Source organism: Penicillium macrosclerotiorum (genome assembly GCF_028827735.1).
Source record: "Penicillium macrosclerotiorum strain IBT 26536 chromosome Unknown utg000003l_segment0_segment0, whole genome shotgun sequence".
NCBI lineage: Eukaryota > Fungi > Ascomycota > Eurotiomycetes > Eurotiales > Aspergillaceae > Penicillium > Penicillium macrosclerotiorum.
The window spans coordinates 532344-543010 of record NW_026643083.1 but is presented as its reverse complement, the minus strand read 5'-3'; the positions used below and the strand labels follow the sequence as shown (position 1 = coordinate 543010).

Here is a 10667-nt window from a genome sequence, read left to right as displayed (position 1 = left end):
ACAGCTTTACCACATGCTCCGCAATTGTTGTTATCAGTAGTGATGTCTTTGCATGTACCACTGCAGATCTGGCCGTTATTCGGGCATTGACAAGCGCCAGAAATACAACTTGCTCCAGTAGAACACTAATTACCTGTTAGTAACAAGAGACACCAAGAGGCTGTAATAGATTGCATACTACTTGACCACATGCTCCGCAATTTTTATTGTCAGTAGTGAGGTCTTTGCACGCACCACTGCAGAGCTGGCCGTTATTTGGGCATTTACAAGCGCCAGAAATGCAACTTGTTCCAGTAGAACACTTATTACCTATTAGTAACAAGAGACACCAAGAGGCTATAATAGATTGCATACCACTTTACCACAGGCCCCACAATTGTTATTGTCAGTAGTGATGTCTTTGCACGCACCACTGCAGAGCTGGCCGTTATTTGGGCATTTACAAGCGCCAGAAATGCAACTTGTTCCAGTAGAACACTAACCTATTAGCAAAGATAGCCACAAGTAAGATATTAGATAAGGTTAAATACCACTTTACCACATGCCCCGCAATTGTTATTGTCAGTAGCGATGTCTTTGCACGCACCACTGCAGAGCTGGCCGTTATTTGGGCATTTACAAGCGCCAGAAATACAATTTGTTCCAGTAGAACACTGTATCGTTAGCAAAGATAGCCATGGAAGAGGTGAGATGAGGTTAAATACCACTTTACCACATGATCCACAGTTCTTGGAATCAGTCGAAGTATCCTTGCAGGCACCACTGCACAGCTGCTGAGTCGGAGATGTCTTCAAAGGTCCACAAACATAGCAAGGACCTTGGCCACGGACTGCAGGAAGGATGCAGTTGGTGGCTGCGTTTGGGTAGTTTTTGCTGCACCAGCTTGTACATTTTGCCAAGTCAACGACACTAGCCTGGGGCAGACTAAGAGCATACGGCCCTGTAATTGTCAGTCATGTTCGGACTTGTAGAAAACAAAAGATGGATGAGAATATGGGTATAGGGAAATTACCTAAAGCGAGGATAAGGAATATAACTTTTCTCACCGCCATAGGCATGTTTTCTGTTCACTTGTTACTTAAGTAGCTTTTGTCGGGATAATTCTTTTCTTTGGGTTGATTGAGAGTATGCTTTATGTGGACAACCAGGCTCATTTTATTTCTAAACTCTTGCCAGATAACTTGAAGGAAAATTACCGTCTAATGCGTCCTTGGCATCCGTCAGACAAAGCTAAACATATTGAGACCACAAGACATGGATATAGGGGTTTACTGAGACGATTGAGCTAGAACATAGGACTACTTCACTAAGGTTTTAGTGTTTGATGATCCGCTTAAAACAATATTTTTTGCGACATAATTCAAACTTTTTAAAATCCTTTTCATTTTGGACACCGGGGAAGGACCACTGTTCATCAGGCGGAACTCAACTTCATTTATTATGGTAGATGCTTTAAAGAGAATAAAGTGCAGAAGCAGTATCAAAAAGGCTGTAAAATCACTTACATCATGTACTAGTAACTAATAATCTGGTTTGGGGCAGTATGTGCATACAATAGTTCAATGATGCATTCGGATTTCGATTGATCTCGACCGTAAATCATCCGGGGTTGACCCGTGGCGTTGCTTGGCACTTTCCTCGTTCTCTGAACCTTAATTCGCCATGGTGCTTGATCCAAACTGGATTTTTTTCTATTCCTGCCAATAAGCGTGAAGAGACAAAAAGAAGAAATAACTCTAAAGTTCACAGATCCATGAACATTTCGATCTTTTGATTTGATTGGGCGTTAGGAATCCTACGAGATCATTTGACTCTTCGATTATCCCAAGAGCTTCACATACCATTCTTAACTAGAGCCCGCGAATCGGTCTACTGTACGTTGCTGTACGTCGCGCAACATATTTGTCTTGCTTAAAAATAATTTTACCTTTCTGGCATTAGGATATTTGGACTCCATGAAAAATTCAAAGCCCCCTCTCAACGGACCAATGACCTACCGCTGTTCGCTCCCGCTTCTATGAGCGGAACATGCATCAAATCTTAAATTTAATTGAGAAGATTCTCAACTGTTGGACAATCTATGTGGGCCAATGAAAATGATGAATCCCGGCCGCTTCTCTTTCTTTTCTCCAAGGCTAAATCGTTGCGTGCAGAGCGAGGGAGTTTTTCAATAATTCTCACTAGGCCCGCAGCACCTTCTTAGCTAGTCTTAGACAGAACCAATAAAATCACCTTTACATCTCCTGACACTGTCACAGTTTTCCTCCTGATTTCTATTTTGGATCGCTCAGGGTGGACTCTGGTGTGAAGAATCATGTTATCTATGCTTGGAAATTTGCTGGGGCTTAAAGGTCAGTTTATCAGAGGAGCTTCCTTTCAAGTTTGCAAAATTGGCTGTTTTCTTGTATGAGTCCTTAAGTCATCTCGAGATGCTCAAATTCAAGGAGACTTGAGAAACCCCTGCACCTACGTATCGCAAAATAGTCCTTTTTGCCCACTAATAAATCAAAAATTCGGAGTTTACAGTGATTATGAATCCTCTTTTTCTGTGTTGGAAGAATGAGACAGTCTGCTTTGATAATGTTTCATTTCTTATCGGTCGGCTTATTAGTCCACTAATGTAAACTTAACTTCCCTAAGAGTCCCCAAATGAGAGATATGTAAATTTCAGACCTCCTTGATATATTTGGCAACATTCGGCCGTCCCTCAAAAGCCTCCTTGAATTTAACAAGAGCTTCGGGAAGGTTGGACTGAAGTAAGAAAATGTTAGAAACAGATTTCAACTCTTTAGGAAATATGATCTTACTGGAAGCGTTCCTGTTCTTTTATCATTATCAATAGATTGGTAAATCGCAAAATCAGCGTAAGTTATCTTGTTTCCAAGAAGATAGGGGCCCTCATGGTCACTATAGTACTGCCCAATAAGTTGGTAGTACTTGGGAACGAAGTCGTCTTTGTACTCGTCTTTTTTCTCTGTAAGATTGGCAACCCATCGACTCTGTATATTGGTTAGCTAAGTTTGACCGATGGACATTTCTTGTCTATGGAGGTAAACTCACCCTCCAGTCGATATAAATATCTGCGACGGCATCAACGTTATATTTTTCAGAATTGGTTTCCCCATTGTATTTCCCAAGCTTCCGAGACAGATAGCGGAGAATTGGGATGTGCTGTAGGTTCGTGTTAGACAATTTTAAATCATGAGAACACTGGAACTTCGTGGCAAACCTGTGTGAGAATCAAGCCTTCGTACTCGAGTGAAGGCAATTTTCCTGATCTTGTTATGCCTTGCTGAATGAGGCTCTTGCTGGTCTGAGGCCAAGTATCATCATAGGCATAGCGAACTTCTTTGAAGCCGATACCGGAATCCACAAGGAAAAGCCTGGTAGTTGAATTAGGTCTCAAAGTCAGTAGATGCTTAAATTGAAAGAAGATTATGTAGGCGCGGAGTGAGGAAAACTCACTTGACAACTTCTCCTCTTCCAAGTCTACCGATATCAAGGTAGTGGTAGACAGCAACTGAGTCTTGCGCGGACATATTGATAAATCCTGGAGTCTTCAATTTTCAAGCTGAAGTGTATGGTCGGGGATATGGTGGTGCTAGACACGTAATGAGGGAGGTGAGATAGAATAATAAGTAATTTGCTCAAGTTTGAAGAGGAGGTGGAGAAGACGCCCTTGTGCTTTTATATCTTTCCTTCGCCCTTCAAAAGGGTTCTTAGGTGCAAGAATGACGTTGAGAAATGTGCCTCGGCGAAATAGACGAGCCAAGCTAGTTAGACGAGATAAGCGAAGGACAAACCATTGTTGCCCAATCGAAATAGTGATCAGCTAACTATAGTGCGACTTATCAAGGCAAATGGGTTATCTTTCTATTAATAATTTGACTCTAAATATTAAACTATCGAGACCTACAACTGGGTATAGTGAATGTATAACAAAGCTTCTTCTAGAGTATTTGGAGTCTTGTGTATATGGATAACATTCAAGTCGATACACTAGAAGACTCGATGAGCATGTATCGATTGACATGCTCAACAGTTGGAAGAATGAAAAGTAAATTTAAATATGGAGATTCTCGTACGCCCCGAGTTATCAGTATCGTAGCTCCATAGAGCACCTAAATATGAGGCAGGGATCAAGGCTGGACCCATCCTGACTAACTCCGCGGAATGAGGGAGGAAACTGGAGCTTCAAAACACAAGAACTAAATTTCAATTTTCTAAATCTATAGGGAAATTGGGGAATATTGCGATAGAGATATTAACGATATTCGTAAAGAACATCTTGTTTTTCGGCTGGGATTCTTCAATATAAGCACCCAATTGTACAGCCAAGGTAACCAAGTATTCAAAAGGCCCTCATAAAATATTAATAGATTTGGACTTGAAGCGAACACAGAAACTTTCTAAGATAATTCTTGTGGATTTACCATACTGGAGCGAGTGAGTGAAGAGAGTAAAGACTGAAGGAATTGAGTATGTCTTGGAAGTCAAATTTGCGATCGGAAATTCTTGGACTTCCATTGTCCCCTTCGTACCAGTATTGCAAGACTGAACCAAGAGTTGAGAATTCATCGAGGGTTTGGATGCAGAATATGATTGAGATTTTTCGAAGAGGTCACCAAACCTACCGAGGGATTCATTTAAGGGCAGTTCGCCAGTAGGAACGGCATTTACCCCTCCAGGCTTCCTCTAAGATCCCACTTGGTATACGGCAATGCCTTGATTGCGCTATTTAGACCCAAAATAGAAGAATGCAGATTGTTGTAATAAAAGCCCTTGCTGCATTTGTCGGCGAAAGATTCCCGTGTCGTTGCGCCACGCTGATTTCTAATGATTAACTCTGGGCCGCAATTATGCCGAAGCGAGAGCTTAGCGAGTTACGCGACGTCCCGATCTCAGCATGAGTCTACGATGACCTACAAGAGTGGTTTTCTTAAGAATCAGACCTATTTATACTGTGATCGCTTCCTTAATTTGCCCTCTTTTCCCCCAAGCTTTCATTCCAACATTTACTGGTTACACAGGAGATCCAACTGTGGCGATGACCATGGCAACAACCGCATTGCACGGATGGCATCCGGGCGAGCTTGAAATACAACGCAAGCTTGGGTATGCCGACGCTGTCAACGATAGCTGGCCGATAGTCAACAGCTACATGCCTGAACAGCACCGTATATTCCACACTTCGAATCTTCCATTCATTCCTTTCACTACTACCGACCAAAACGGACGCCCTTGGGCATCTATTGTTGCTGGATCGACGGGGGACATTGGCTTCATCAGAAGTTCAACTCCTCAAAGCCTCTCTATCAGTACACGACTATGGAAAGGAGATCCGCTTTTGGAAACACTCAGAACCTGGAACAGCGCGAAGAATCATTTTACATGGAGAAAAGAGCGGCGCATGATCGCCGGCTTGGGCATTGAATTTTCGACCCGTCGACGGAACAAATTTGCAGGATTCATGCGGAGTGTGACCGCTATAACGGAAACGGATTATCAAATTGACTGCCAAGTTACGGAGGCCTTGGGGTAAGTAAGCAAATATATTATAGGTATTCTAAGAGCCCGAGGCTAATTGATATTTTAAGGAATTGCCCGAAGTATATTAACGTGCGAACACTCGTCCCACATCCGCAGACGCGGCCTGTAGTTGTCTATAATCGCCAACATGTCGAACCTCACGAAAGACTGCCCAAGGAAGTGATCCAATTCATACAAGATGCTGATACTGCTTTTGTGGCAACCGTTTACAATTCGGAAAAATCAACAGCGACCAAGTTTCCTTCGCATGCCGGTATGAATTCTCGGGGCGGCCTACCAGGATTTCTACGAGTTAGCCCATCCGATGGCCATACAGTGGTGATTCCCGATTATTCCGGGAACAGGTTTGTCTCCAGCTTGGGAAATATTGAGGCGAGTGGACTGGCTGGCTTGACAATAGTCTCTTTCACAACTGGGGACATTCTTTACATGACGGGTAAGGCTCAAAATATTGTGGGTCCACCGGCCTCTGAGATTATGGTTAGACATGGCAGTATCACAACAATGCAAGTGACAGGTTTCACCTTTGTACGAGATGCTCTGCCTGTGCGGCAGAAGCTGGGAACGTCTGTTGAGAGAAGCCCCTATAGCCCCAAAGTGAAATACTTGGTCGAAGAGACCGCATCTCAACCGAGAGACAACATGCAATCCAGAGCGCAGCTTATAGAAGCTTTACAGCTGACATCTGATATCGCTGCGCTGAAGTTTAGGGTGATTCCAAAACCCGGTGCCTCTGATTTAAAAATTCGCCCAGGGCAAGCGATTATTTTGGACTTCATGGAATGGATAGGGCCACCTCAATACCGGCATATGGCCAATGCTGCTCCACAATCAATCAATGATGATCGTGTGCGTACCTGGACAGTTTCCAGTGCTCACGAAGATCAGAACGCATTGTGCTTTGAATTGACTATGCGGGAAATGAAGGGAGGCGCAGTAACAGGAGCCTTGTTCGATGAGATCCGGACAAGATCGCCAAAGAAATGGGGACAGAAAGTGAAATTCGACGTGCCAATTTATGCAGATATTGTTGGTACTACAGGAGACTTTTACATGGGCGACAAAATGCTCAATATGGTATGGGCAGCAGGAGGAATTGGGATTACACCATTTCTCGCAATGCTGAAGGCACTGGTTGACCGAAAACCAATTGAAGAAGCTGAAATTCTCTTCGTTATAGCAACAAGAGAGCCGGACACTATGTTGGAACTGATTTTGCCTTCGCTTGAACGCTTGCCTTCGATGGTCAAAGTCAAGGTCAACATTTTCACCTCTAATACTTCTCTAATTGGCGTTGAAGATCTTAATAACGAAAGCTTCAAACTAAGCATCCACAAAGGTCGTGTTACACAAGACTTTTGGAACAATATACCAAAGGATAAAGAAGCTTTCATATGTGGTCCAAATGATTTTGGCGACTCTGTCAACGAGGGACTACGAGTTGCGGGACTGCGTCCTTCTCGAATCCATAGGGAGGGATTCTACTGAAATTTTGGATTAAGCCATTTCTGACGGATGTATACTGAGAACGGAGTCAAGGGAGATAAAAAAGGAAATTATTTCTGAAATTGCTCGAGGATTTCTATGACACCTTATTTGGAATTTGAAAACTGATTCAAGTCGCGTACTTCCATTTCATAATATCGGCTTGTTCTAGCAATCAACACTTTAGAGGATGCAAATTTCCATCATGGGGTTTCGAAGACGTTGGGGGGGGGGGGGGTACTATCTGCCGTTCTAATATTACGAGGTAGATGTGCATTTGAGCTTTATGGAGGCATTAATGAAGGATAATGACTATGTGGGCTGGAGGAGAGGCCAAGTGCCACTGGCCAATGTTCTATTCAGGTGCGACGTTGGGTTTAATCGAGATTTACCTCCTGCTGCCCGTCATTCCCGGAGAAGGAAAAAATAGACATAGAACAGAAGGGAAGCATCGTGAAACCTGGGGGAAATTTGAGTCCCTGGGCCTTTCGTGACCCTTAAGGCAAGTTAGAAGCTTCCTCCCTGCCATTCGAGACTATCTAAAAAGCCCAGGTTTCATACGTCGGTAACGGGCAAAACGAGCGCTTCCAGAAACGTCGTATTAGCAATGATTCCCTCGTCATCCTGGTCGGCGGGTATATTAAATGACAGCATTATAATCTGGTGCTGCATTAGCGCCGGGAGGGGTTTTATCAGATGGTAATATAGTATCCAGAACTTGATGTCATTACGCGTGTGCAGCGTCGTCAACGCGACCCATCAAAATCCACAAGTGAAACGCCCTTCTTACGCGAAGGGAAGATTTGAAAACACTACATGCAAGGTGAGGTATGTTTGATTTCATCGGCTCGAACAAGTATGCCGATGGTACCCGAGAAATATATCATATTAGTACACTATATGAAGTGAAAGGGATACTAGTATATATTACACAGACGGGGCAACAGCATAGTCGTAAGAAAAGCAGCGTAACAGAATATCGTGAGGCCGGCACGGAAAGTCAAAAAGCTGAAAGTAGTAATATGTATCCAGGCTAATAAAGCAAAAAGAACAAGAAAGGGAAAAGATAATAAACGCCTTGACATGCGAGTGTACGATCTGTAAGCAAATGCGGGGGCGCAACCAACGGAAGGGGGGTAAGAGGACATGGATGAAGGCGGCACAAGCGGACCCCAACCCCAAATCCGAGAGTACCCGCAAACCAGATAAAGAAAGATGAAAAAATAGAAGAGATCAGCAGGAGCCGCCTGTCATATCGAATATCGCGTCGGGACGGGAGGTATCATGACGGAAGATGGAGGGGGTTCTGCAGGTGGCCCGAACTAGCAAGTCCCTGCTCGACGTCATGGGCCTGTGTGAGATGCACTCGCGAAGGCGCTTAAGCCGCCACATACATGCCCCGGTGATCAGAGGTTTCCTACTCGCCCCCGTAGAGGTCTGGATCATCAAAGAAAACGGCGGACTGGCGTCGCATTTCCTCTATCAGGCTGCCCCGCCGGGAATCCGGGGTCTGAGGGCGCGAGGACGCGGTTGATTGGGATATGCCATCAGAGAATTCCACGTAACGAGAGTCGCCTTTGTCGCTTCTTTCGGGGAAGTTTTCATCCAATCGCTGCTCGACCGCATCAAAGGGCTCATGCTTCGGGGTTTCCAGCCGACGAGACAGGGCCGGGGAAAGAGAACGCCCGCTCGTCACAGAGTGTTGCTGGAGGCCTCTCACAATAGCACGTTCAATGTTCAGCCGGTTCTTGATAAACTGTATTTTGGGGAAGGCGCTTTGTTGGCCGACATGGATCATGCGCGCAAGCCGCTCGGGAGTCGGGTCAGAAAGGATGTGGTAGAAATCCGATGGGATGCTCTTAGGCCAGATCGTAATCGTGCCGCTGAATTTCTGTAGCCAGATCTCACTCCAATCCTGACCCATGGGCCTGGGTAGGAGTTCCAGATGTCGTAAAACCCGAAGCCATTTGTTCAGATCGAGTTTGATGTACTGCTCAATGGCAGTACCAAGGAAGCCACCACGCCAGCCACGGCCTTTGCGGTGCGTGACCGGTCGCCCCACCGTTCCTCGAGAACTAAAGAAGAACAGATTAACGTGGGGGTTGACCTAGTGGGAGGGGAAAGAGATCAGTGGCCAAATCGAGAAGAGGGGGTGGGGCAATCGACATTACCTGAGACACAATCGTGAAATTAACATTGAAATGCAAGTTCAGCGCTTTGATGGGAATATCCGTTCGGAGACTGCCATCTTTCCATTTATGCCCAAACGAGTAAGGCGCCAGTGTGCCGTCGCGCTTTTTGGTCATCAGAACGACTGGATTCAGGATACCGGGGACGGCCGCCGAAGCTAAAACCGCACTCCATATTACGCAATCGGGGCAGGTCAGATAATTTGCCAGGATGGAGGGTGAGTGAGGATCTGAGGGTACGCAAGACACATTCAAGATACGGCCAGTTCGCTCATAGGCTTCTCGAAAGGTTGTCGAGCCCCTGCAGAACCAGCTACACTGCCGGGCCCAGTCTAGCGTATCGAACCGAGCGCCAGTCTTCCACCAACGGCGTACCCATGTGGTGAAGCCTTCATGACAGGCTCGGATGCGATGTGCCAAAGCTGGGACGAGCAGCTGCTTAAGCTCCTCGTCGGTCCGGGTCGCAACGAGGCCCGCAACCAGTGCTCCACCAGACGTTCCAGTAATGATCTCCGGTAGGACTCCATTATCCAATAAGGCCTTAACGACGCCGAAGTGGTAATAGGCAAAAGTTGCGCCACCAGAGAGGCAAAGTGCCGTCCGGCCGAAGTTGGTATCGAGATGCTTGAAGTGCCGATATTTGATTTCATCGTCGATCAAGCGGCTGTTTAGCACGAGTTGGATGCACGTATGCACCTCGTCAATATACTCCTGGACCAAGTCCTTTGTCCCCGAGTAGGCCTCGCTGTAGACCCGAGGATTTTCGACTCCGGCAAAATTGTTCTTGACACACGCCTCCAGTAGGGCACTGAGCTCTTCTACCGCCGTGACCTCCGTCTCCTCCGTGCACTCGTGGACGGCCTCACGCTCAGCCGCATATCTCACTTTCTTCAGCTGATCCACCACTTTGGTAATGGTAAGGTGATCATAATAGGCGTACTCGTCCTCCTGCTTCCACTTCTCATTGCCGAGGTGGGCGTCCAGCGCCTGCGCGGCCCTCAGCCAGTTCGGGTAATTTGTCTGCGTCCAGAGGTCTCGTCTTAGTCGCTGCCGCTTGCCTCGCCAGGTGACCCACTGCTCATATAAGACGATGTAGACTCGGATCAGGACATATCCACAGCTAAGCACCGCGATCCAAGCGAACACGGTGAGCAAAAACGGCCATTTCAGCACCGTGTAAAGCACGCCTTCGCGGGTCTCGTCTGTGCTTCGCTTTGGGGCCTTTCGGCGACCCCGGGTCTTGCGCACGCGCTGGTTGATCGGGCGCCAGTCGTTGATGGCTACGAGAGGAGAGGCTTCGGGGGCATTTAACGCTTTCTCGAACCGGCGTAGCTCGTCCGGCTGGAGGAATTCACGGTCGTAGTCCGGCAGACCGACCGGGTCATATTGGTCGTGTAGCTTCACCTTCTCCTCCCCGGGCATGATCAGTGCATGTTGGATTCA

The 10667-nt window shown here is 46.2% G+C and overlaps 4 protein-coding genes across 4 annotated transcripts; 1 reads left to right on the top strand and 3 right to left on the bottom strand.

Annotated features, from left to right (window-relative positions):
• Window positions 1-177: 177 nt before the first annotated feature.
• On the bottom strand, window positions 178-1058 carry N7462_003082 (uncharacterized protein; the record flags this gene model as incomplete). The annotated part of the gene is made up of 4 exons (XM_057074808.1): window positions 178-309; window positions 411-482; window positions 705-914; window positions 1047-1058. The coding sequence occupies 4 exons, from the start codon at window positions 1056-1058 to the stop codon at window positions 178-180; spliced, it is 426 nt and encodes a 141-aa protein (XP_056934313.1).
• A 1609-nt stretch (window positions 1059-2667) lies between these two features.
• Window positions 2668-3539, bottom strand: N7462_003081 (glutathione S-transferase; the record flags this gene model as incomplete). Its single annotated transcript, XM_057074807.1, has 5 exons — window positions 2668-2751; window positions 2808-2999; window positions 3061-3171; window positions 3230-3383; window positions 3466-3539. The coding sequence occupies 5 exons, from the start codon at window positions 3537-3539 to the stop codon at window positions 2668-2670; spliced, it is 615 nt and encodes a 204-aa protein (XP_056934312.1).
• Window positions 3540-5047: 1508 nt separating this feature from the next.
• N7462_003080 (putative oxidoreductase, FAD-binding) lies at window positions 5048-7038 on the top strand (the record flags this gene model as incomplete). Its single annotated transcript, XM_057074806.1, has 2 exons — window positions 5048-5538; window positions 5598-7038. 2 exons carry the CDS (start codon window positions 5048-5050, stop codon window positions 7036-7038), a joined length of 1932 nt encoding a protein of 643 aa, XP_056934311.1.
• A 1414-nt stretch (window positions 7039-8452) lies between these two features.
• On the bottom strand, window positions 8453-10646 carry N7462_003079 (patatin-like phospholipase domain-containing protein; the record flags this gene model as incomplete). Its single annotated transcript, XM_057074805.1, has 2 exons — window positions 8453-9142; window positions 9207-10646. The coding sequence occupies 2 exons, from the start codon at window positions 10644-10646 to the stop codon at window positions 8453-8455; spliced, it is 2130 nt and encodes a 709-aa protein (XP_056934310.1).
• Between the last annotated feature and the right edge of the window lie 21 nt (window positions 10647-10667).